A 25352-nucleotide genomic window follows, 5' to 3' on the forward strand; every position below is an offset into this window, starting at 1 on the left:
TCCCTACTAGGCCATGCTACTGACTCCTCCTCCCAATCAATCAATCAATCTCAACCCACTCTGTCAGAATCACCTTAAGGGGATGAAATTGTCTTGCCTTATGCTCGCCGAGTCATCTCCAACCCATAGCGACTCCACGGACGCAACTCTCCCTGAACGCCCCGCCTCCATCTGCCATCATTCCGGCAGTGTATCCGTAGATTTTCTGTGGTAAAGATCTGGAAGTGGGTTACCCCTGCCTTCTTCCGCGCAGTACATATGAGTCTCCGCCTTCGACTTCCGTGCCCAGCACAGGTGAGTTCTGGCTTATAGCAGATGGCCTTCCACTCGCTAGCCACTGCCCAAGCTAGGAATGGAATGGGTCGGCCTCTGCCTGACTCTTCCTCCCGTGGCTGAGGCTGGTGGAGGACTAGAAGCTCTCCAGGTGCCATCTTGCGAGGGTGAAACTTTATCACATTGAAGTTACTAACGCCCCTGTGACTTATCTCAGTTTCCCTACCAGATCCAGCGGGGTTGGTTTCCCGCACCTCACGAACCCACTCGACTCTCTCCCTCTCGCTACGCCACTGAAGCGCAACTCCGGGTTTGGACGGCAGTGCCGTTTACCCGCTGGACGTCCACCTAGATGACCCGCTCTACTTGGAGGCCAGCGGGGATCCAGCCAACCGGGGAGCAGCGGGATGGAGGCTTCCTTCAGTGTCAGGATGTCGGATCGTCATCCTCCATCTTGCTCCGGTCTCGGTGGGCTCTGCGGACCCGGGTGATCTAATCAGAGGACATCCTCTCTTTGTTTTATTTTGGTTTTCCAGTTGCACCTGCAGCCGGGACCATTTCCTCTCCCGTTCCCTCCGTCGTGGGGTGCGCGTGTCCGGGCTGCTCCCCAAATCAGTGTGGGAGCTTCCGTCCCAGGGACGGGTTCGGCGTTGGGTTCCACCCTAAAGGAATGGAACTGTCGGCCTCGGGTTCCACCCCGGAGAAATACCGCTGGCCTCGGAGCCTCTGGATCTCCCCGCTGCTGAGACCGAGGGCCGACAGGAGTACTGGATGGAGAGGGAGGCCGCGGCTGGGGAAACGGGGAAAGGGAGCCCGTTTAGTAGGAGTGAGGCCTCGGTAGTCAGAAGCGGGCATGGGGCAAGGAGGCCAGTGAAATGGTCAAGAGAAATGCCAGGCAGCTGACAGGGTGGACGAGTGACGGAGCCCAGCGCGGTGCCAGACTCAGCGAGCGGCAGCTCTGCCCTCTGACTAATCCGGGATTCATTAGCAAACAAGCTTTTTAACAGCAGCTGTTTCCAGTCAGCTGGCACAGAGCAGGATTCCCCCAGATGAAAGGAAGCTCCTTATCTGACGGAAACAGGCCGGTCTCAAAGATTAAAAGCTGTTTCTGAGCTCGCTTTCTGGGAGAACGGTTTCCACCAGAGCAAACTGCTCAAGGAGATATTTTCTCCTCCCGAAAGGGCCGGATGATCCAAATCATGAGTCAGAAAACTCCAGGGCCGAAGAAAGGATTGCCTCCTGCCCAAATGCGCTAGTTGATTTCTGTATGAATTTCCGGTCCAAGGAAATGGCTTCACTAAGAGCGGACTAAACTAGAAACTCAACAGCGCTTAGAAAAATTCAGAGATGCAACTTGGGGCGGCTCCCTTTTTGGGTTTATATAAACCTTTGCGAACACGCATTCCACTGCCCTTCGGCGCAGTGACCAGGGAAGAGTATGGTTGTGGTTAGTAATCGTGCTTCTCCTTAAGACGGATTGATTTTTTAATAACAATTTCGAGTCCAGGATTCCACCTGGCACCCAGTCTCCGCTCAGCTCATCTCGTCTCCTCCTCCTCATGCCCCCTGCCCTCAATCCCTCTCGCCTGCAAGCCGGGGATCGGTGATGTCGGGGTCTGAGCCTGGGTGTGACACCCGTGGGGAAGCAACGCAGGGGCCCTCCTGCCTTTCTAGTCCCCGTGAGGGGCGGCCCTGGGGAGGAAAAAGAGAGAGCTGAGGTCCTGCGGGGGGGGGGCGACGGCCGCCGGTTTGGCTTGACCGCAGGATCGAAGCCCAGGCCGACCTCTCCCAACACTGCGCTCCGTCAGCGTTCATGTATTTCCTGCTCCGTCATTCCCCAGCCACCCTCTCCTGCCTCTTAGTCACCAGAAGGCAGTGCCGAGTGACTGACACAGACAGAGCTTGGAGAAGTTTGAGTTTCCTCCAGCCAAAGAATCTTAAAATAAATATTTCTCTATTTTCCTCAGGTTCCAAAGCACATTCTGTGTTTCTGGAAACTCAGCGTGCAATCCCCTCCCAAATATCTCTCTTTTCTGACCTCTAGTAAACCCAAGGACGCGGCCAGATCCGGCCTTTCGCGAGTCTGCTGGGGCAACTGCCCCAGAGGAGGGCAGCGTGGGCATGAGGTAACCTGCCTGACGCCAGCCGAGTTCGCGAAAACAATTTTCCAAGAGAAAATTCCGTGTTCGGGCTCAGATCTTCCCGGAGAAGCCTGAACGTTAAGGGATTGCACCAGGTTGGCAGGATTCATGGCTGTGGAACCTCAAACCATGGGTCCTACCCCCCAACCTGTCCTGGGGACGATCCGTCTTCGCATCGTTAACTTCCAGTGGATCTGCATCATGCTGACACGCCCTGTGTGTATGTCTATATACGTGCATACACCTGTGTGCACGCATGTTGAACATGTTCACGTGTGTGCACTTTAGAGAAGCAGCGTGGCTCAGCGGAAAGAGCCCGGGCTTGGGAGTCAGAGGTCATGGGTTCAATCCCCGCTCAGCCGCTTGTCAGCTGTGTGATGCTGGGCAAGTCACTTAACTTCTCTGTGCCTCAGTTACCCTATCTGGAAAATGGAGATGAAGACTGTGAGCCCCACGGGGGACAACCTCATCACCTTGTATCCTCCCCAGCACTTCAGAACAGTGCTTTGCACATGGTAAGCACTTAACAAATGCCAGCATTATATATGTGTTCATACTGGGGAGGGAGAGTGGGCGGCCAAGGTCCCTAATGGAAAGAGCCCAGGCCTGAGAGTCAGAGGATCTGGGTTCTAATCCCGACTCTGCCCCTTGCCTGCTGTATGACCTAGGGCGAGTCATTTAACTTCTCTGGACTTCAGTTTCCTCATCTGTGAAGTGGGATCCAATATCTGTTCTCCCTTCCCCTTAGACTATGAACTCCGTGCGGGATGGAGCCCGTGTCTGTTCTGCTTATTTTCTATAAGTGCTTAGTATAGTGTTTGGCACAGAATAAGTGCTTAACAAACACCACAATTAGCAGACCACCCTGTTCTCCTCTTGGTGAATGAGGGCGAAAGATGGAATCCCATCCAGAAACGGTGGAGCCGATCTCCTCGCTAAACTCCCCACAGCCAGGGCAAATGCATCCCTGATTTACCGCACCCAGTCGGGCCGGCAACGGGTGTGACCGACGGAGATACGAGGGTTCCTCCGTCCCCCCCTTCCCCGCCCTTGCATCGGCTCTGGAGAGCCTTCTCTCGCTGGGTAAACAGAGGCAGACCCCCACCTCGCAGACAGATGCAATACTCGTAGCCAAAGACTTGGATTTCCCTCATTTAACATAACTGTTTCTTGCTTTTTTGAAACATTCCCTCTTCCGTTCCCTGGGAAAGAGATCACCCGTTTCTCCAAGACCTGCCCCTCCCTCGGCTTCCTCTCCACCCACTCTCTCCCAAAGGCTGGGATGGCCTGAACGGAAGTGACCGGGCGGCGGGAGCTCTGCCTGAAACTCATCAGGGCTTTCCACCCGCCGAGAAAATGGTTGGACAGATTTCTCCCGGGATGCGTGTGCAGCCCGATCAGGGAGCGGGCTCGGCCTGGAAGTCACTGGCAGGAGCGTCAGACAAAGAAGCTCATTAGCGGTCCGGGGAAGTCTATCATTCGATTATTCACCCTAGCACAACTGTCTCAGGCCAGGAACGTTATCACTCTCCCTGCCGGAGCACACGCTCTGCACACAGTGAGCACTCGATAACGACGACGGATTGATTGACAGTTGATCCGCAACCCAAAGTCTGCAGAGGAAGTCCTCCCTCCCATTAACGGACCTGGATTAGTTCATGGCTTTCGTGGCCAATACTCCTCAGAAGAAATGATCACTACACATTTGTATTTTGCAGGCCTCAAATATGGCGACTGAAGGTAAATAACAAACATCCAGTGTCCTACCTCTAAGTTACTGTGAGCCCGCCCCAAATCGTAGCCCCCAGTGAGTGTCCATATCTGCTTTACAGTGTAATAGTAATAATAATAATGGTATCTGTTGAACACTTACTACGTGCCAAGCACTGTTCTCAGCGCTGGGGTAGATACTAGGTAATCAGCTTGTCCCACGTGGGGCTCACGGTCTTAATCTCCATTTTACAGATGGGGAACCGAGGCCCAGAGACGTGAAGTGACTTGCCCAGCGTCACCCAGCTGCTAAGCGGCGGAGGCGGCATTAGAACCCACGACCTCCCACTCCCAAGCCCGCGGTCTTGCCCCTAGGCCACGCTGCTCGTTATGGGCCGGCGATGCGTCTACCAACTCTTTCACGCCGCACTCTGCCGGATGCTGTGTACACGGAAGGCGCTCAATAAATACGACTGATTGATGGGTTGAGGTCCACTACAAACACGCCCCGAGCTGAATCGAAAACCAAAAACGAATCAGGCGAGCAGAGACACCGACACGCCATGAGAGGCGGCGATGTCGTGGGGCTTGGGGCAAGCTCTCCAGCTATTCTATTAATATATCATTGTTTTCTGTTCCATAGGAACGGGGACCAGCTCCCCCGGGATGGCCCCGGCTCTTTCTGCCCAGCTGGACCTTTTGTGGAAAGAAAAATGACGGAAAAGCCGCTTCCCTCAGGAGACGTTAAATGGATCCGGGCACTTACCTTTTAATTGAATTAGATATCGATCCCTGCTGCCAACCCTTTCGGCATATTTAATCGGATCTGTTTAGGGTCATTTTAAAAATGATCAATGGAGGTGTCAGAAAGCACTTAGACTCGAAGGGCGTGTATTTGGCATTCTCCCAGCAAAGACCCCTTCTGGGATAAAATGTCTAAGTGGTTCTTCCCCGGTGGGAATGAGAGGCAGGGCCTCTTGATCTGGGAGGTGATGAATGAGCCGGAGCAAGGCGGCCTGCCTGCTTTGTGAGACAATAAAAGCCCGGGCAGTCTGCCTGATTCTATAGACTTAGCGCTTTGCAAAAGCCTTCCCGATGTGCGGTGGGCATTCACGATTCATATTAAGAAACTCATTCACAGGCTTCGGCGACAAGCCGTGAATCTGCGAGATCTAGGGGAATAATCCACCGGTGGAACTCTGAAAAGGGACCGAAGCTGAATTCCATACCGCGTTCTCTGGGTTGGCTCTGGGTGCTGTTTTGAGTTTTACTATAAATCTACTACTGCGAAGTTTTACTCTAAATCTGTAACCACGAAAGACGTGCGGTTTCTTCTTTCTTGTTTTTTCTCACTGCACTAGAAAAGCCTGGAATCCCCCTGTAAAATATGTGCAATGTCTCTCGCAGATACCGTTGCTAAGGAGACCAGAAAATAAATAGAAAGTTCAAGAAATGTTGCCGAGTGACCTCTTTCCTTTGGCTGAAATCTCAGCGACGGCTAGCAACTGAGTAAGATGTGACATTTTAGGGAGTTCGCTCATTGTTCTCCACTCAGCCTGTGGGAGGCATTAATGGAAACAGAATTCGATCTCTGTGAATAGAAGTTTCACATGAAATGGGTACTAGTAACTTCTAAAAGCCCGGTTTGAGATGCAGATTGAGTCACTGTAAAGAATTTACCACACTCTAAAATATGGGGGCTTTCAACACCAAGTGAATTACAGTGAATAGCTAGTCAGGAAAGAGACTGGGCTCGGATTTTCTTTCATATTGACAAGCTGGAAAATACCAGATTTGGGGAGGGAAAATTAACATTTCACCGTTAGAAACCAACCTGGGTGTAAATCGTGTTCCCATTTCTGCAGCGGAGCCAAGTCCACATTCCTGAAAACGGGTCGGCCGCTTCGGCGGCTTCTTTCCCTACCGGCATTAGCCTGCGTTCCCGAGAGGACGCGGATGAAGAAACCCTCTGTCGGGGGGGGCGGCCAGCAATTGCAAGTGGAGGCACCTTTGGTTCAGAGCTGAAAGCCGCAATCCCCCCTCCGGCTCCAGCTAGGAGGCCACCCAGAAGAAGAATGATAACCATAGAAACGGCCACCATTTGGGTTTTGCAAACGCGACGAACGAAAGAAGCAGTTTCCCCTCCAAAATGTGGACTCATCACGGGGAGAGGAAACGGTGGGACGATCAGTCGAGATTGTGAATTTATTGCACACCTATCGTGCGCAGAGACCTGTACTTAGCTTTTGGGAGAGTACACAGAGTTGACAGACGTGTTCCCTGTCCACGGAGAGTTTACAGTCCAGACGGGGATGGCGTCCGCTTACTCTATTGTACTCTTCCAAGTCCTTAGTACGGTGGTTTGCACGGAGTAAGCCCTCAATAAATACCGTGGATAGATTGATCCATTTACTGTCGAAAGTGAAAAGACAGGTCTGGAAGAACCCTCGGCAGGGAGAGATGTGGAGATTTGGATTTTGTGGCGTTATGACATCATGTGATGATGTCATCGTAAGAGCTGGGAGAATACCATCATCCCACAAGGTAAAGGAAGAGGCTTGGGCCTTTCCATGGGGGTGTCCCCGAGGCACCACGCTGAATCTGAGGTCTGTGGTGGCTTTCAAAGAGATCGACGGCTTGTAAGGTGAATAACACACTTAAGAGTTCACTGAAAGCTATGAGAGATCAATTAGACAAGTGGTTTTGGGGGGGTTTTCTTTTTAAGCGCTTACTACGTAGCCAGCTCTGTTCCAAATGCTGGAGAAGATATAAGTTGGACACAGTGTCTGTCCCAGTGGGGCTCACGGTGCAAGGAGGATTTAATCCCCCTTTTACAGATGAGGTAAGTGAGGCACAGGGAAATGAAGTGAGTTGTCCAGGGTCACACAGTGAGCAACTGGCAGAGCTGGGATTAGAACCCAGGTCCTTTGACTCTCAGGTCAGTACTCTCTCCACTAGGCCACGCTGCTTCTCGCTGAGTGTCGTTCGGGTCCCTCAACAAAGACCTAATTAAGTGGTTGTCAGTCTAAAAGGGCAAGTGCTGGGAGATCGGGGGGCAAACTGGTAGCCCGGAGAGCAGTGTGGGAAGAGGAGTCCAGTTCTTCAATCCCAGGACTCAGGGATTGAAACAAGCAATCTTCCCCAGATGGGAAGTTGCCAGCCTGCCCCTTCCTGTCCCGGACGCTTCTCTGTTCCTTCTCCGGACGTCTCGCTGGTGTCGACTCGTGTGTGCAGATTTGCCGAGCGGCCTCGCCCCACTCCCCATCTCCACGCCCACGGAGTTGCGTTTCCTCAGAGGACTTAGAGAGGCACTGTCATGGAGGGAGCTGGTAAAAGTGCGGGGAAGAGAGAGCGAGGGGTTGAGGGAGAATGAGAGAGAGGTGAAGGCCTTCAGTCCCCTTACTCTCTGGTCCCAGGAAGGGAAAGGGGAAGGGAAGGAAAAGGGAGGGAGAAGAGGGCCAGACACCGTGGTGTGATGGAACTGGCAGCAGTCATACCCAAAGTTGCTCCCATCCGGCCTGGCTGGTCCCAGGCTTCATTCCCACAGCTGGGGCTGGAAAAGAGAGATGAGGATGCCGAAGGGAACCGGAGGGCACCGCCAGGCAAGACACAATCACTGCAACAGAGGACTGGCATTGATGTGTTTGGCAGCGGCCGGGCGAGAGGATGCTTGGTCTGGCTGTGCCGGCGGGCAGCTTTCATCAGGGGTCCGGATGGCAGAGGCCGTGGTCGCTGGGGCCCTCTCCTTAGCCTGAGGTCATGTGCTGAAGCTCCTAAAGTTCCTCTATTAATCTGTCCCTGCAAACAGATTCTCCTCTCAGGGCGGGATTCCCCTGGATGGGTGCAGAATTGTAAGAGGTTGGCTCTCTCCCGCCAGAGGGCTGGCCCGGGGATGGAGAGGAAGGGACGAGACAAGATTTGGCCACTGGTTGAATATATGTATTTGAAGAAGAGGGTTGAGTCGAGGACAACGCCAAGGTTGCGGGCCCTTGAGCCTGTGATGACGGAGACGTAGTCGACGGTGTTGGAAAAGTCGAAGGTGGGAGAGGGTTTAGGTCGGTAAACTGAAGAGTTCAGTTCCGGACATGTTGAGCCGCGAGATGCTAGAGGGACATCCGTGCAGAGATGTCCCGGAAGCAGGCAGATACGTGAGATTTCAAAGATGGGGAGAGAGCAGGGCTGGAGATATAGATTGGGGAATCATCCATGAGAGATGGCAGTTGACGTCGTGGGAGTGGATGAGCTCCCCCAGGCATTCGGTGTAGATGGAAAAGAGAAAGGGACTCAGAACTGAGCTCTGGGAGTAGGAGTTAATGGGCGAGAGGCAGAAGAGGAGTTGGCAGAAAAGATTGAGAAGGTGGGAGCATAGAGGCAGGAGAACCAGGAGAGGCTCAATAAATGCCACTGATGGATCAATTAATTGAGAACAGTGTCAGAGACAACCACGTTTGATGCTGTTTCCAGAAATAATAATAATAATTATGGTATTGTTAAGCACTGAACTAAGCACTGGGCTAGATTCAAGATAATTGGACCCCTTTGGTGGCTCACGTTCTAAGTAGGAGGGAGAACAGATATTGAATCACCATTTTGTAATCATTCATTCAATCGTATTTATCGAGCACTTACTGTGTGTAGAGCACGGTTCTAAGCGCTTGGAAAGTGCTATTCGGCAACAGATAGAGACAATCCCTACCCAACGACGGGCTCCCACTCTAGAAGGGGACTGTAGATAAGGGAACTGAGTCACGGAGGCGGTAAGTGACTTGCCCAAGGTCACGCAGCAGGTAAGTGGCCGACCCGGCGGGTCTGGGACCTCTGGCCAACGGCACCCCAGAGCCAGCACCAAGTCCCCCAGCCTGAGAGTCTAGATTTCGGGGACCGCAGCGAGGATGTGTCCTCTTCGGCGGCCCACTGGCTTCTTTGTACCCACAGCCGGCTGTGACCCTGCTTCGGCACTGGTAGCCTTCCTACTTGCAGGAGGATCTGAGAGTTTGGAAGAGCCTGGAGCTGTCGCTCTCCCATCATTCACCAAACCCACAATCTACCTTTTCCTCCAATTCTGAATCCAGAACTCTCTTCTGCAGCAGCGTTGGCCGAGAACCGCGGAGCGGAGTCACCTCCTTGCGGAAGAACCCCAGGAGGGATATCCGGGCAGCATCACCATCAGGGGTGATATTAGTCTGAGCCAGGAACCAGGAACCAGCCCCCTTCCCCACATGGTGTTTGCAGGGTTCCGGGACGCCCGTTTTGAGGGTGGGAAAGACAAGACAAAGGGCCCAGCCTTGGGATGGAGGCATCCACTCCTTCGCCCTCTCACATCCCTCCTCCTTCTCCCTGAAGTCTCTGCAGAAGAGAGGCTGGGTGGCCAAGGCTGGGTTCACCTCATCCCCCCGCCAGCAGCCACGCGTGGATCGCGTGAGATCACATAGGGTCAGCTCAGGGAGCTGGTGAGGGAACCAGCGTGGGAGCTGAACCTCTTCACTGGGCACGAGGTTGGGGCCATCCGGGTTATCAAACCCGATGCAGCGAGCTGGGATAATCACCCGGAGGGAAAACTGGAGTGGCTTACCGTGGACGGACCATTGCATCTGAAATCCTCTATTGGGCGAAGGGACGCCATCAGTATGGAGGAGCACGTGAAGGCGGGCTTGGGTCGTTCCCCCTGGCGGAGGGGCGTTCCGGCCACAGAACCGGCCTATTCGGTTAGGCCCGTCATACAGCTGCAATCACAAAAGGGATGGGCTAAATCGAGAGCGATCGAGAGGGGAACCGAGGAGGCGTCAGTGTCCCTGCTAGGAGGATAGTCTGCTCTAACGGGGGGAGTTGAAAATGGAAACGCTGCCTTGGAATGGCTCCTCCTCCTCATGAGACCTTGGTCAGTGGCCCCCTAGATCAACCCAGAGTCCATCTCACTCATCTGTTTCCATGAGTCCTGGAGCCCATTTCGAGACAACCATCTACACGGTTAGGGTTGGACCCTCCAGACCCCTGATTTCTCCTCTCCAGCCCCACCGGTTTTTGGAAGTTCTGACTGGAGCTGCCATCAACATCTGTCTTCTAGCTCCTCCAGCTCACGACCGATATTGGTGGAAAAGGCCCTTGGTCAAGACAGTCCGGTAGATAACCGCCGAAAGAAATGCACTAGTCTGCGCAGCCCAGTCACCACCATTATATTAAGTATAAATCTCAAATAATGATGGTATTTACTATGCATTTACTGGGTGCCAACCGCAGTACTAAGCCCTGGGGTTGCAGAAGTGCTGAAATGGCAGTAGAGGGGGAAATAGGGTGGGGAGATGAGAAATTTATCCGGGAAGGCCCACTAGCGGAGGTCTGATTTCAGGAAGGCTTTGAAAATGGGGAGAGCACGGGTCTGCTGGATTTTATGGGGGAGTTTCGGGCAGAAGGGAGGCCAGGAACAAGAGCTGTAGGCAGTGAGAGAATTGAGAACAAAAAAGGTACAGAGAATAGCTTGGTTTGCGAGGAGTGAAGTGGGTGAGCTGAGGCGGACTGGGAGAGGAGTGAGGATAAATAACGCAGGGAGAGAGGTAATGAAATGCCCCCAGTACAACTAGTGGGTGAGGCAAAGAGTGAATTAATTACAAGTAGGAATAATATAACGTCGTGCTCTGGGAGAGTTGTGGATATAACAATAATAGAGTTGGTATTCGTTAAGCGCCTACTATGTGCCGAGCACCGTTCTAAGCGCTGGGGTAGATACAGGGTCATCAGGTGTCCCTCTTGGGGCTCACAGTCTTCATCCCCATTTTACAGATGAGGGCACTGAGGCACCGAGAAATCAAGTGACTTGCCCAAAGTCACCCAGCTGACCGGGGGCGGAGCCGGGATTCGAACCCATGACCTCTGACTCCCAAGCCCGGGCTCTTTCCGCTGAGCCACGCTGCTTCTCATGCTGAAAGGGCAGCTGGGGAAAATCAGGAGGGGAGGTTAGAAATCAGTTGGGGAAGACCTCCCAGAGGAGGTGTAATTTCAAAAGGGCTTTGAAGATGGGAGGAGCAATGGGCTGGGGGAGGGTGTTGGCAAGAGCTCGACGATCAATCAAGCAATCAATCTTTCATTTAATGGTATTCATTTAGCACTTACTATGTGCAGAGCGTTGTACTAAGCACTTGGGAGAGCACAGCTGGTAGACAGGTTCCCTGCCCAAGAAGGGGAAAGATAAAAGCAGGGCACAGGGAGTATAGCTTCGCTACGGAGCAACAAAGTGTGTAATGATAATAATAATAAAATGAAGTGATTGCTATGTATTAAGTACAGGAGTAGATACAAGATAATCGGGTTGGACTCAGGCCCTGTCCTACTCGGGTCTCACAGCCTTAATCCTCATTTTACAGATGAGGAAACTGAGGCACTGAGGAAGTAAGTGACTCGCCCAAGGTGACACAGCAGACAGGTAGCAGAGCTGGGATTAGAACCCAGGCCTGGGTTATTTCTACTATAATAATGATGGCGGTTTTTAGGTGCTTCCTCTGTGCCAAGCACTGTTCTAAGCGCCGGGGTAGACACACGGTAATCAGGTTGTCCCACGTGGGGCTCACAGTCTTGATCCCCTTTTTACAGATGAGGTAACTGAGGCACAGAGAAGCTGACTTGCCCAAAGTCACCCAGCTGATAAGTGGCGGAGCGGGGATTAGAACCCACGACCTCTGACTCCCAAGCCCGGGGCCCTTTCGGCTAAACCACGCTGCTTCGAGGTGAGCTTTGCCCAAGTTGAAGAATGTCCCTTTCCCCCGACCCCACCCACCCCGGCCCTTTAATTCATCCCAGGCTGGGTCCCAGAGATCCCTGAAGGGTTTCTTTTTTGTAAACTCAGAAATAGCTGGTATAAAAATAAATTCCCCATTTTCCCAGGCTGGGCCAACTCTGTGCCCATAAAAATCCTTTTCCTAACTCCTGGTGCGGATCTCATCAAGGGGTACCCGGTGGGGGCTGTTGGAAGGAACCCACATTTTAGCTTGGAATCCAACCGATAAGAACGGTTTTATAATAGTAACAATAACATCTATTAAGTTCCTACTATGTGCTAAGCACCACGGTAGTCAGAGGCAGCGCCTGTCCCACAAGAGCTCACAGTCTAAGTAGGAGGGAGACTAGGCATTGAATGTCCACTTTACAGAGGAGGAAACTGAGGCACAGAGAAGTTAAGCGACTTGCCCGTGGTCACCCAGGAGACGAATAGCGGAGTCGAGCTTAGAACCCAGGTCTTCTGACTCCCTAAGTCGAGCGGGGCAGCCGCGAGGGGCAGAAAGGGGGATTCCAAGCTCTAGGGGCGGCGCTGGTCGTTTCTGCCCCCGGGATGGTGCCGCGGATAGGGCCGAGACACTCTGCCCCCTCAAACTCCCATCGGGAATGTGGGAAAGGGAGTGGGAATTGACCGGCAGTGCTCGGGGGCCTCTTAGGGGGACGAGGAGCCCAGAAGGTACATTTCCAAATGACCACACCGACTCTTCAGGCCGATTAGAATACCGGAGGGGCGTGCGGGAGGGAGTGGGGGGCTGCGGCGGGACCGATCCTTCCAGAAACCTCCAGGCAGTGACGACGGGTCTTTCCTGGCCCGCTTCCATCCACAGAGGCCGAGTGTTTTCCACTGGGCATTCCCGAGCAAACTTTCTCACAAAGAGATCAGTCCCTTCCCGGCGCACACAAAACACTGGTAACCACGGCAACGCCTCGGCCCTCTCACAATCCAAACCACAGGATATCTCTTAGAGGGGCCCAGCACGCTGGCTCTAACTCTTCCAGGGCTCTGTTCCCCGGCCTTGCTGACAGGAAGAAACGAGCTCATCCGTCCGGGTCAGGCTAGATGGGAATGGCCGCCGAAGGGCTGCGGGACTGGACTCCGGAAAGCACAGTAGCCCCGGGGACTCCCGTGCTGTCATTTCCCATACATAAGTTGAATGCGCCGGGAAGGCGGAGGCGTTCTCCGGCTGACTCGCCACCCTGTCCCGCCGGAACTGGGGGGATTCTCATGTTGGAACCGAGGGCAGGTCGCTTCACTTCTCTGGGCCTCAGTTCCCTCATCTGTAAAATGGGGATTAACTGGGAAGCCTCGCGTGGGGCCACCTGATGATCCTGTATCTACCCCAGCGGTTTGAACGGTGCTCTAAGCGCTTAACAAATACCAGCGTTATTATTAGGGCCAGGAGCTGCTTCCAGGCAGGCCCAAGGCCTGCAGGAGAGACGCCTTATTCAGGAGATGAGGAAGCAGCGTGGCTCAGTGGAAAGAGCCTGGGCTTCAGAGTCAGAGGTCGTGGGTTCGACTCTCGGCTCTGCCGCTTGTCAGCTGCGTGACTGTGGGCGAGTCACTTAACTTCTCTGTGCCTCAGTTCTCTCATCCGTAAAATGGGGATTAACTGTGAGCCTCACGTGAACCACCTGATTACCCCGTATCTCCCCCAGCGCTTACAACCGTCCTCTGCACATAGTACGTGCTTAACAAATACCAACATTATTATTATTACCTCTAATCCTCATTTCCGCTCCCGTCCTTTCTCCCTCCCCCTTAGACCGTGAGCCCCGGGTGGGTGAGAGATGGGGTCTGATCCGATTCTCAGCGACCAGTGCTTGCCACATAGTAAATGCTTTAAAAATAGCACTATGGTTATAGTTATATAACAGTAACTAGATAAGATAGCTTTGCTACATTAAAATTATTATTATGAATCCACTGAGACTGTATTCTCTAACGGCACCGGTGATGTCCCCGCCAAATCGGATGGACTCTACCCTCATTCTCCTGACTTATCACCCACCGTGGAAACACTTCTCTCTCCAGGAAACGCTACTTATCCTTAGTTTTACCAACACATTTTTCTTACGGTTCTCCTCCTACCTCCCTGGGACGTTCTTAATCTTCTCTTTCACTGGCCCCTCTTCTGTCAGCCCTAAACTGGGGGGGGGGGAGGGGTCCCTCAAGGTTCATTCATTCACTCAATAGTATTGATTGAGCCCTTACTATGTGCAGAGCACTGTACTAAGCGCTTGGAATGTACAAATCGGCAACAGATAGAGACGGTCCCCGCCCTTTGACGGGCTTACGGTCTAATCGGGGGAGACGGACAGACAAGAACAATAGCAATGAATAGAATCAAGGGGATGAACATCTCATTAAAACAATAGCAAATAAAAAGAATCAAGGTTGTTCGGCACCGCCTCCTCATCTAAATTCACATTACATTTGCTCTTATGGATTCAGCTACTCTATGTGGTTAAGGCTGAGCCCCAATTTTCTCTCACCAACCCCCATCTTTTCACCTCCTCCGCAATCTCACATTTCCTCTTGCCTCTAGGACATCTCCATATGGATGCCGTGCTTGAACCTTAAGCTGGATATGCCTAAAACTGAACTCCTCATCTTCCAGCTCAAATGATGAGGATGATGGCCTTTGTTGAGCGCTTACTAAGTGCAAAGCACTGTTCTAAGCGCTGGAGAGGAGACGAGGTGATCAGGTCGTCCCACGTGGGGCTCACAGTCTTCAACCCCATTTTACAGAGGAGGTAACTAAGGCACAGAGAAGTGAAGTGACTTGCCCAAAGTCCCACAGCTGACAAGCGGCTGAGTCGGGATTTGAACCCTTGACCTCTGACTCCCAAGCCCGGGGTCTTTCCATTGAGCCCCGCCGCTTCTCTATCCACTCTCCTACCCAACCTTTTCCATCACCGTTGACAACACGATCCTCCCTGATTCCGGAGCCTAAAGCTTTGGTAGAATCCAGCGGGTTTTGTTCTTTTTCAACTCTCACTATCAATCAACTCACTGATTTTCCTTCCACGACGTTTCCCGTATCTGTTCCTACCTCTCCCTCCAAAGGGCCTGTAAGGTGCTCATCGGGTCCCAACTAGCTACCGTATCGGCCTCCTCACTGGTCTCCCTACTTCCGATCTCTCTCCACTTCTGTCCCTGCTTCATTTTTCTAAAATTTGATCTGCACAGGCCTCCCCGCTCCTCAGAAATCTTTAATGCCTGCCCATTCCACTCCACATCAGACAGAAACTCCTGACCAATGGGTTCTCCCTCCCTCTTTCCTATCCACTCTCTTCTCTCAGTACACTCCAGCTCACACTCTACATTCCTCTTAAGCTTTCCTTCTCAGTGATTCTCATTCTTGACTCTCTTGCTTCCTACCCTTGGCTCACAGCCCTCCTCCTGCCTGCCATTCTTTTCCCCTTCCTGTCTTTTTTTCTTTTTAATTGGTGTGTGTTAGGCACTTACTATGTGGCAAGCACTCTACTAAGCTCTGGAGTAGATACAAATTAATCAGGTTGGACACAGTCCCTGTGCCACGTGGGGCTCACAGTCTTAATCCCCATTTTACAGATGAGGTAACTGAGGCCCAGAGAAGTCAAATGACTTGCCCAAGGTCACACAGCTTCTCTCCACGAGGCTACACTGCTTCTCTGTTAAACTACAGCTTTCTCCTTTTTCAAAACCTTTCTGAAATCTGACCGCCTCCAGGAGGCTTTCCTGGATGAAACCGTCTTCTCTCCACGTCGTAGCCCCACTTTTACATTTTTACAACCACGTAGAGCATTTCTGTACATATTATTAGGATTATTACGGTATTTGTTAAGCGCTTACTATGTGCTGAGCGCTGTTCTAAGTGCTTGGGTAGATACAGGGTAATCAGATTGTCCCACAAGGGGCTCACATTTTTTAATCCCCTTTTTTACAGATGAGATAACCGAGGCACAGAGAAGTTAAGTAGCTTGCCCACAGCAGACAAGTGGCAGAGCAGGGATTAGAACCCACGACCTCTGACTCCCAAATCCATGCTCTTTCCACTAAGCCACGCTGCTTCTCTAACGTATGAATTTACATACTCTATTCACCCAAACATCCATCTCACCATTCTCTTCCTCCTCCCCGTAAAGTATTGACTCTATGTCCCTTGTTGGATTGAAAGCTCCTCTGGGCAGTGATCATTCAATAGTATTTATTGAGCGCTTACTATGTGCCGAGCACTGTACTAAGCGCTTGGAATGTACAATTGGGAAACAGATGGAGACAATCCCTGCCCGTTGACAGGCTTACAGTCTGATCATGCCGTTTACCTCCTCTGTCTTTGAGTAGTTGACACTTGGTAGGTACTCAATAAATATTGAAGGAAGCAGCAGCGTGGCTCAGTGGAAAGAGCCTGGGCTTCGGAGTCAGAGGTCATGAGTTCGACTCCCGGCTCTGCCACTTGTCAGCTGTGTGACCGTGGGCGAGTCACTTCACTTCCCCGTGCCTCAGTTCCCTCATCTGGAAAATGGGCATTAACTGTGAGCCTCACGTGGGATGACCTGATTACCCTGTATCGCCCCCAGCGCTTAGAACAGTGCTCTGCACATAGTAAGTGCTTAACAAATACCAACATTATTATTAAATATCATTGATTGATTGATTTGGGGGCTCCTAGTCCAGAAATACTTGGTGTAGCAGTGGAGATGTGGGGCCGGGAAACTGAGGCCTTGCTTCCCCGGTCCCCAACCCCTCCCTGTGCCCTGGTTGAATGAACCATCGGAATTGTCCTAGCGAAAGGACCGTCCCAATACACCTCTCTTCCTCCAAAAATCAATGAAAAATAGTTACTGATTGCTTTACCCTGGTTTATTGAGCACTGTACTAAGTGTTGGGAGTTAGTAGACAGGATCCCTGTCCCCAAGGAGCTCCCGGCTTTATCAGGGAACTCGGCATTCTGGGATCCTGATGGAAATAATAATAATAACAATAACAGTGATGATGGTATTTGTTAAGCACTGTTCTAAGCGCTGGGGTAGATACAAAGTAAGGTTGTCCCACATGGAGCTCAGAGTCTTCATCCCCATTTTACAGATGAGGTAACTGAGGCACAGGGAAGTGAAGCGACTCGCCCAAAGTCACACAGCTGACAAGCGGCAGAGCCGGGATTTGAACCCACGACCTCTGACTCCCAGGCCCGGGCTCTTTCCACTGAGCCATACTGCTTCTCGTCTGGCTCCGGGCTTTCACCTACCTCCTCCTGGGGGATAAACCAGCTTTCTTAGGGAGCCACGGTCCCCTAGAACTGGTATGTTTCTAATTCTGCCATTTTCTTTCCCAACCTGCTGCTTTCCGGGAGTTTGAGGATCTGGAGCCACATGACCCACCGCCCAGCAAGGGGTTGGGGGTGCGGAGGTGAGAGGGGTTGGAGGGTCTCCCCCTCCAGCTAGTAATGGGGACCGAAGCCTGGCCCACAACCCTGCCCCCAGGGGGTTAATAACCCTACTTCTTTTCTTTTGGTGTCGGTCTCTCCCCTTCTAGACTGTGAGTCCCTTGTTGGGTAAGGATTGTCTCTCTCTGTTGCCGAACTGTACTTTCCAATCGCTTAGTACAGTGCTCTGCACACCGTGAGCGCTCAATAAATACGATTGAATGAACTGAATGAACCAATGAACGAGGAACAGACCAAAAGCCCCCAGGAGTCCAGGCCACGTAGCCGCCATCCCCACCCACAAACCTCTCAGCTTCCTGAACGTCGGATTTTTATCATTCCGGCCTCGCTTCACACGGGGCCTGTCTTGGGGGTTTTTCAGATTCCGGTGGAAAAACAAAGGGAGACACTGGCGTTTTTCTCCTCCCCGCACTCTGACAGAAGCAGAGGTGGAATGGTACGGGCCAGCCTGAGGCCTACCAGCCCCGGCTGAGAAAGGATGCCAACCTTGGGGGTGGACGGAAAGCCACCGCAGGGAGAGAGTCCACCCCTGCAAGTCGAACTCTATTTCCTCTGGGGGTTTCCTGGGGAGAAGCCTGTGTCGCTTTGGGAAAGTGGAGGAGAGCAAAGAAAGTTGTAGAAATGTGGGAAGAGCAGAGAAAGCCAAGGAAAGCAAAGAGAGAGGAGGAAACTCAAGGGTAGGAGGGCCGGGGGGGTGACCAAAGAATGACCGGCATGTTCTTCGCTGGGGACGGAGCGGGGGGACCGAGGCTGGTGGGAGGTCTTTCTCCTCTTCTGTCCATGCCCACTCTTCCCCAACTGAACCAGGTGCTGCCCCTTCCCCTCTGCAACCTGGACAGGTGGAGGATTATCAGCCCGGTGGGGAGGTCAGGGGCCAAGGAGGTCAGGCTGCAGCCCCAGGACATTAGTGAATGACCTGAGGAACACACATCACCTTGGCAGCCACCCCACACATCCTGATGCTGTCATAAATTCACCCTTGACCCCAACTGCCAGCACTTAAGGTCACGAGACTCCAGGGACCACCCCACCTGAACTCCAAGCAACCACCGGGGAGAACCTCCATCACCTTCCATACTGCACGCTGCTGCTCAAACCATTCTTCAGAAAAACTTCAGTCCGTGTCTCCCTATTCCTCAAAAACCCTCTACCCACCTCTGGCTCAAACAGAAGGCACTCAGTCAGCTCTCTCCCTCCTACCTCACCTTGCTGATCTAAGACAACCCAATCTGCACAGTCCGCTCCTCTAAAACCCACTCACTCGCCGTGCCTCGATCTCATCTATCCCATCACCGATCCCATGTCCACGCTCTCCCTCTATCCTGGAACTCCCTTCCACCTTCAAAACCCTCCTAAAATCCAAACCAAGAGGCCTTTCTGGACTAAGTCCTCATTTCCCTTATCAACCCTGTCCTCTGTGTTGAGTGTGCATTTGGCTGTGTTCCCTTTAAGCACTGTCCCTTATACTTTCCTATTTTCCCCATCTGTAATTTATTTTAATGTTTGTCTCCTCCTGTAGACTGTAAACTCTTCGTGGTCAGGCCCTGCGGCTACCAACCTGGTTGTATTCTCCCAAGTGGTATTTATTGAGCGCTCACTGTGTGCAGACCACTTGACTGAGCTCATGGAAGTGTATAATAGAACAAATAATCATAAAAAATTATAGTAATTGTTAAGCATTTCCTATGTGCCAGATGCAGTTCCAAGCTCTAGGGTGGATACAAGCAAATGGGTTTGGATCCAGCGCCCCCGTTCCACATGGGGCTCATAGTCTCAATCCCTATTTTACAGATGAGGTGACTGAGGCACAGAAAAGTGAAGTGACTCGTGTAAGGTCACACAGCAGACAAGTGGCAGAGCGGGGATTAGAACCCACGACCTTCTGATGAGGAGTTTACAGTTCAGTAAGGGACATTAAAATAAATGAACTGATTATAACAATATGTAGATAACTACTGTAGGGGTTGGAGATTGGGTGAATGCCTGAATGCTTAAGGGGTAAGAACTTGGTGATGCAATAGGGAGAGAAAATAGGATGAGAGATTAGTCAGGGAAGGCTTCCTGGAGGAGATGCAGTTTTAGTTTGAAGATGGAGAGGGTGGTGGTCCGTCAGCTGTGAAATGGAAGGGAGTTCCAGGCCGGGAGGAGGAAGTGAGCAAGGGCCGGCGCTGAGAGAGATGAGAGCGAGACACAGTGGGTAGGTTGGACGAACTGAATGAAAGGAATCAGCCTCTGCCGGACCTAACTACCCAGGTTTCAAAGGGGAACACCCAAACCCCACACATAATTCAAGTCCCACCCCAGGGGGTTGAATTCGCTACCATGCAACATGAAGAATCTGTTTCAGAGAGCCAAGACTATGTCACGTTCACCGTTACATAGCCACGTTCAGCTTTAACGGTGGTTGAAAATCACCATTATAAAGCAGAATCAGATTTGTGTCCACACACCACCGACGTAGCCTGGAACCATTAATAATTCACCGTGCGTTCTAAATTCACGCCTTTGCTATGGAACAGAAAAACAGTGAAAGAAGTATCCCCTTTCCAGGAGGCAGTATTCATTCATTCATTCTTCCATTCATTCGGTCGTATTTATTGAGTGCTCACCGGTTGCAGAGAACTGTACTAAGCACTTGGGAAGAGTCCAGTACGACAATAAACAGACCAGATGCCCATGAATACCCATATTAATCCTGTCTTTTGGGAATCACCCTCCCTGCTGGGATTCCCACTCCGTGGGATCCCCACCTCGTGGAAAGTCCACCTCTTGGAAAGTACAACTCTCGGTAGCGCCCCTCTCTCTTCCCCGCATCGGCCTCAGGCTCTCGGAGAGGGGGAGAATTTGGAAAATCGGGTTCCATTGCGAGATCCCACCTCTTCTCTGCATTCTCCAGCCCCGCCCAGGGGAAGGCCAGGACAGGAGACCTTGTTACGCTCCGCAGCTTAAGCGAGAGGCACTGGTCCCGTTGGCTGGGGCAGAGGATCCCCCTCACCACCCGGCCACGCTGTTGCCCCTCACCATGGCCCCAAACATGCTGCTGCCAACCGAGTTGAGACTGAGCCTGCCTCAGCCTTGTATCTGCATGGGGTTCCAGCCCCAAGTTGACTACAAACACCCTCTTATTCCCCTCCGACACACACACGCACACACAGTCCCCTTGGATCCTGGGTACTTCCCGCCCGGTGCTGCCTGATGCCTTCCTGGAATTGACAGCCGCTGACAGCTCCATGCAGCCACTGTGAGATCTGGGAAAGACCCAGGCCGGCAATGGGGGAACAGGGAGAATCTTGGTAGCAAATTCCCATTTGGGCAACGGTCACCAGAAAAAGTGGGGTCAGGATAGGTAATAATGGGGAGCAGAGGAACTCCACATTAGACCCCCCCTCACCGCATGGCGGACCGTCTTTCGCTGAACGAGGAACCACTTCCGGTGGTTCTATGGGGTGGAGAAGCGAGATCCCCAGTGGCAAAAGGACGGTCCCACTGCACTGAGGTGGGCAGGGTGGGGTCGCGGCGGCAGAAAGGCAGAGCCCTGACACTCCCTTCCCAGCCCGGTCTGGGAACGCCATGGCTGTGGCGAGTCCTCCCTAAGCAGCTGGACGAGTTATTTTGGGTTGCTCAGAGATGAGCCGTGCCTCACGCTAAAACCGCCCCGTCTCCTTAAGGACCCTCAACTCTTTTTGCCCAGTTGCTTTCCTTCTAGAGCCTCTTTTCGGACACACGCGGCCTGGTGGGTGGGAGCTTGGCCCCAGGGGGTCACGTTCAACGGCCTGGGGGACGATATCAATGGCTTCAGTTGGCTCCTGCCACGCAGAAGGGGCAGACAGTTCTCCCCTCAACCCTCCCAGTCACACGCTATTTGAGCGTGAAAGGGGAGCTAGCCCAAGCTGCCAGACTCGGTTCATTTTCCCGTCTTTCATTTCCTCCTTCCCCTGGGATCTCAGAATATCTGGGGAAAACCAGGCCCTTGGATTTTCCTCGACCAGGGCTCACGACTTCAGCTGCTTTCGAATTAATCTGGAGAACATCCGCCCCCCTTCACTCTCTTTACTTGGTCTTTTCCAGGCTCGTTCTAATTGAAAACTGTTTCGTACATTTGGGATGAATTAAACCCTAAGGAGCACATGTTCAGCCAGCAGCCGTTTTTGGAAGTGCTCACGTACTGTACATTAAACTTGAAATATCTCTGCTGTCTTGGGATTATATGCATCATTTTTGAACCACAGGGCAGCTCTACATCTTCTCCGTGGTTAAGCGTAGCAGGGAGGCCCAAACGTCAGTGGACTGAAAAAGCCTTTGTTGTGGCCTCTGTTCCTGGGTAGAATTGCCTTTTCTAGGCTCTCTGACATGATGTACCCTCTGTGCAGAAACAAATGGGGGATTCTATCCTTCCAGACTCCTCCTAGAGAAGAACTGTGGTGGTCTCATTTTTTTTTTTAATGATATTTGTTAGGCACTTATGTTCCGGACACTGTGCTAAGCACTGGAGTAGACACGACACAGTCGGATTGGACACAGTCCATGGTCCACACGGGGCTCACAGTCCTTAATCCTCATTTTACAGATGAGGTAACTGAGGCAAAGTGATTTGCCCAAGGTCACAAAGCAGACAAATGGTGGAGCTGGGATTAGAACCCAGATGCTCTGACTTCCAGGCCCGCTCTCTTTCCACTAGACCATCCCACTTCTCTGACAGTATGGGTGAGGGCCAGGAGAGGGGTCCCACTGCTGCCCGATGGGCCGTGTCCGGCAAGAATCCAGTTTATGTTCCTTGCCCAGACCTGGCAAATGGCTTCAATTAATTCAAAACCTTTATAGTCCTTAGTTTCACTACAATGATAGTATTTGTTAAGCGTTACTTCGTGCCAAGCACCGTTCTAAGGGCTGGGGTAGATCCCGTGGCTCACTGGAAAGAGCACGGGCTTTGGAGTCAGAGGTCATGGGTTCGAACCCCAGCTCTACCACTTGTCAGCTGTGTGACTTTGGGCAAGTCACTTAACTTCTCTGTGCCTCAGTTCCCTCATCTGTAAAATGGGGATTAAGACTGTGAGCCCCACATGGGACAACCTGATTCCCCTGTGTCTACCCCAGCGCTTAGAACAGTGCTCGGCACATAGTAAGCGCTTAACAAATACCAACATTATTATTATTATTATTACAACGTAATCACATTGTCCCACGTGGGGCTCACAGTCTTCACTCCCATTTTTGCAGATGAGGTAAAGGAGGCCCAGGGAAGGTAAGTGACTCACCCAAGGTCCCACAGGAGACAAGGGGCGGAGCGGGGATTAGAACCCTCGTCCTCTGACGCCCAAGCCCATGCTCTTTCCACTAAACTACGCTGTTAAACACCGAGGGCCACTTCAGAATCAAAGACAAGAGCTTTGGAGAGTTCTCACCCTATTCACATGGATGTCCAGCAAGTTTCTACAAGTGCCTCGGTACCCCCTGGGTGGTGATGTGTGGGGTCTGATGTTCTTTTCAAGCAGGTTTGAAGGCCCATCCTTATCGAAGGTCCACCTCCTCCAGGAAGCCTTCCCTGACTTAGCCCTCCTCTCCTCTTCTCCCCCTCCCTTCTGAGCCGCTCATGCTTGCTCCTTCATTCATCCTCTCTCCCTTCCCCATGGCACACGTATATGTGTATCAGCACATATCTGTAGTTTATTTCTTTATCCATTTATTTATGTTACTGTCTGCCTCCCCCTCTAGTCTGTGAGCTCACTGTGGGCAGGGAATGCGTTTGATGTTATAATGTACTCTCCCAAGCGCGGAGTACAGTGTTTTGGATGCAGTAAGCGCTCAGTAGATAGGATTAATAATAATAATGCTAATAATTTGGGAGTCAGATGCTCTAACTAGCAGTCAAAGGCAGGTTCTCTGATGGTGAGGCTCACCTTCAGATGCAAATGCGGTTGAAAAAGGCCAATACGGGATCCCCAGTCCCGGCCCCGCCACCAGGCACACATACAGACTGTCTTTGTCAGGCCGCTGTGTCCCTTCTTTGCAGCTCCAAGCACTGTTTTCACTTGTGTCTCTGTCCCACTGTTTCCTCAGAGCATTGCTAGAAAAGAGCCGCTCCTTCTTGGATCGCTGTGAGCGTCGGGGGTCGGGATGAACTCGGTCACAGGATAACAGAAACAGCAACCGGACCCAGGGAAGCCAGCCTCAGTTCACCACTGAACGCTTGGGAAAGCCGATCCCAGCCTATGGTCTTCCTCTCTTTCGTGGACTAGCGTCCCCCAACGAGCTAATGGGAATCACCCACCCTGCCTTGTCCAAGGCCAGGCCAATCCTACTCATCACCAACCCTTCTCCAGAGGCCCTTGCTTGGAGGGAAGCAGTATGACTTAGTGGGAAAGGGCGTAAGACTAGGATCCAAGAGACCTGGGTTCTAGTCCTGGTGTGAGACCACATGCAAGTCATTTTACTTCTCAGTGCCTCGGTTTCCTCAGCTGTTAAATGGGGTTAACCTACCTGATTTTCTTCCCTCTTACACTCCTAGGCCCCTTTTGCAGGAGGGACATATCTGAACTGATTACCTTGTGTCAACGTCGGTGTTTAGCACAGTGGTTGGTGCCTAGTGACTGCGTAATAGATGTGCAGATGATTAATGCTATAATTCCTGGTTGTGTGCCTCTGCTGGGAAAGGTCACCCTGGTACCAAAGAGTGGCCACAACTCCACAGATGCAGCCGGGAGAAACGGTTGTCCCAAATATTTCAAACCAAATTGGAGGGCCTGGTTCATAACCACGAGAGCGCTGGATTACAGAAAGTTTCCCTACCACAGAAGTGCTGATTTCTTTGAGCCGTTTGCCATCCCCAAGGTATCTAAACGATTGATTGTTAGATCTGGCTCAGTGGGGTCTGGGGTCCGGGGTCTGGAGGGGGGACGAGGGTTGATTCCCAGGGTCGGGCAGCCACTTCCGGTTGAGTGGCTCTCATAGCTTCCTCTTCCGGAGAGCCTGCTTCCCCCGCAGGCCTACCTACCCCTGCCCCTCTCCGCTTCCCGGCTCCGTCTTGTCCCTGCCCCTGCCTCCAGGCCACAGCCTATGCTGGAACTCAGCCGCCAGTGCGGGTCACCTCTCCTGCGGCCCCCCCGACCCAGTCTCCGAGGAGACGGGGAGAAGGGGAATTCAGCTGAGGCCCTCTTTCCCTTTCAGTAAGGACAGATGCAGAGCTGGAGTTCTAGCTGTAACTTCTAGAGTTACAGATCTCTGCATCCTGCCCCTAAACACTAACATAGTAACTGAAAGTTTCGCCGAACATCTTGAAGGCTATAATTTGAGGTCTGCAAATACATATACACACAGAGACGCACACTGAGACGCACCCACCCACAGATGTAGACGTATCTATACAACCACACAGATACACACACAAACACAGACACACGGTCCCCCTCTCCCCCTCCCCCTCAGGGAGCCGGGGCCTGTCCTGATCACTTGGGACTCTCTGTTAAGGCAACAGAAACCACAAATTATTTCCAGTCAGCACCGCTGGCATCCGTTAGAGCTGGCGAGCGGGTGAGTCACTGTGAGGGGAGGCCCATTAAAGGGGGTCTTTGTCTTTTCCTGTCTGTCCTAGGTGGGAGAAAGATGGCCAGTTCCCGGGGCAGGGCGGGAGATGGGGTAGTAAGAGAATGGATCCTGCATCAGTGAGTTGGACCGCAACTAGAAATCTGTCCCTTTAGGCTGAAGGGGGAAAAGAATGAAATGACCTCATCTCTGCTCCACGGCCTCACTGATGTTTAACGCCGTGTGGTGAGCTGCACTGGAATCATCAGGACCAAAACAAAGCCCAGACTGTCCTATCGAAAAACAGGCTGGCCACTGAAAGACATTCCTTTGGTATCTCCTTTGAGTTTGGTTCTCTCTGTACATGTGGATGGGGGTGGTCTCCAAGGGAGCTGGACTGAGCAGCTTCGGTGCTTATTGAGCCTCGCTCTGCATCCTTACCCCTGCTCCCACCCCACTGACGGTGGGAGAACAAAATTCCTCTGTTAGGTGGCTTTGTGGCTGAATAGGCAGC

At 52.2% G+C, this 25352-nt stretch overlaps 1 protein-coding gene and 1 non-coding gene across 3 annotated transcripts in view; both read right to left on the reverse strand.

Annotated features, from left to right (window-relative positions):
* Positions 1-25352, reverse strand: part of CUBN (cubilin) — a 215101-nt gene that overhangs the window by 108377 nt on the left and 81372 nt on the right. For both annotated transcript variants that reach the window (XM_029077265.2, XM_029077266.1), the window contains exon 28: positions 9697-9847. In XM_029077265.2, coding sequence (XP_028933098.1) covers positions 9697-9847 — 151 coding nt within the window. The remainder of the gene's footprint in view (positions 1-9696; positions 9848-25352) is intronic.
* Positions 305-442, reverse strand: LOC114816288. Its single transcript, XR_003764054.1, has one exon. It is a non-coding gene; the product is annotated as a small nucleolar RNA SNORA7 (small nucleolar RNA).

The sequence above is a fragment of the Ornithorhynchus anatinus genome, chromosome 13, assembly GCF_004115215.2.
Source record: "Ornithorhynchus anatinus isolate Pmale09 chromosome 13, mOrnAna1.pri.v4, whole genome shotgun sequence".
Classification (NCBI taxonomy): Eukaryota; Metazoa; Chordata; class Mammalia; order Monotremata; family Ornithorhynchidae; genus Ornithorhynchus; species Ornithorhynchus anatinus.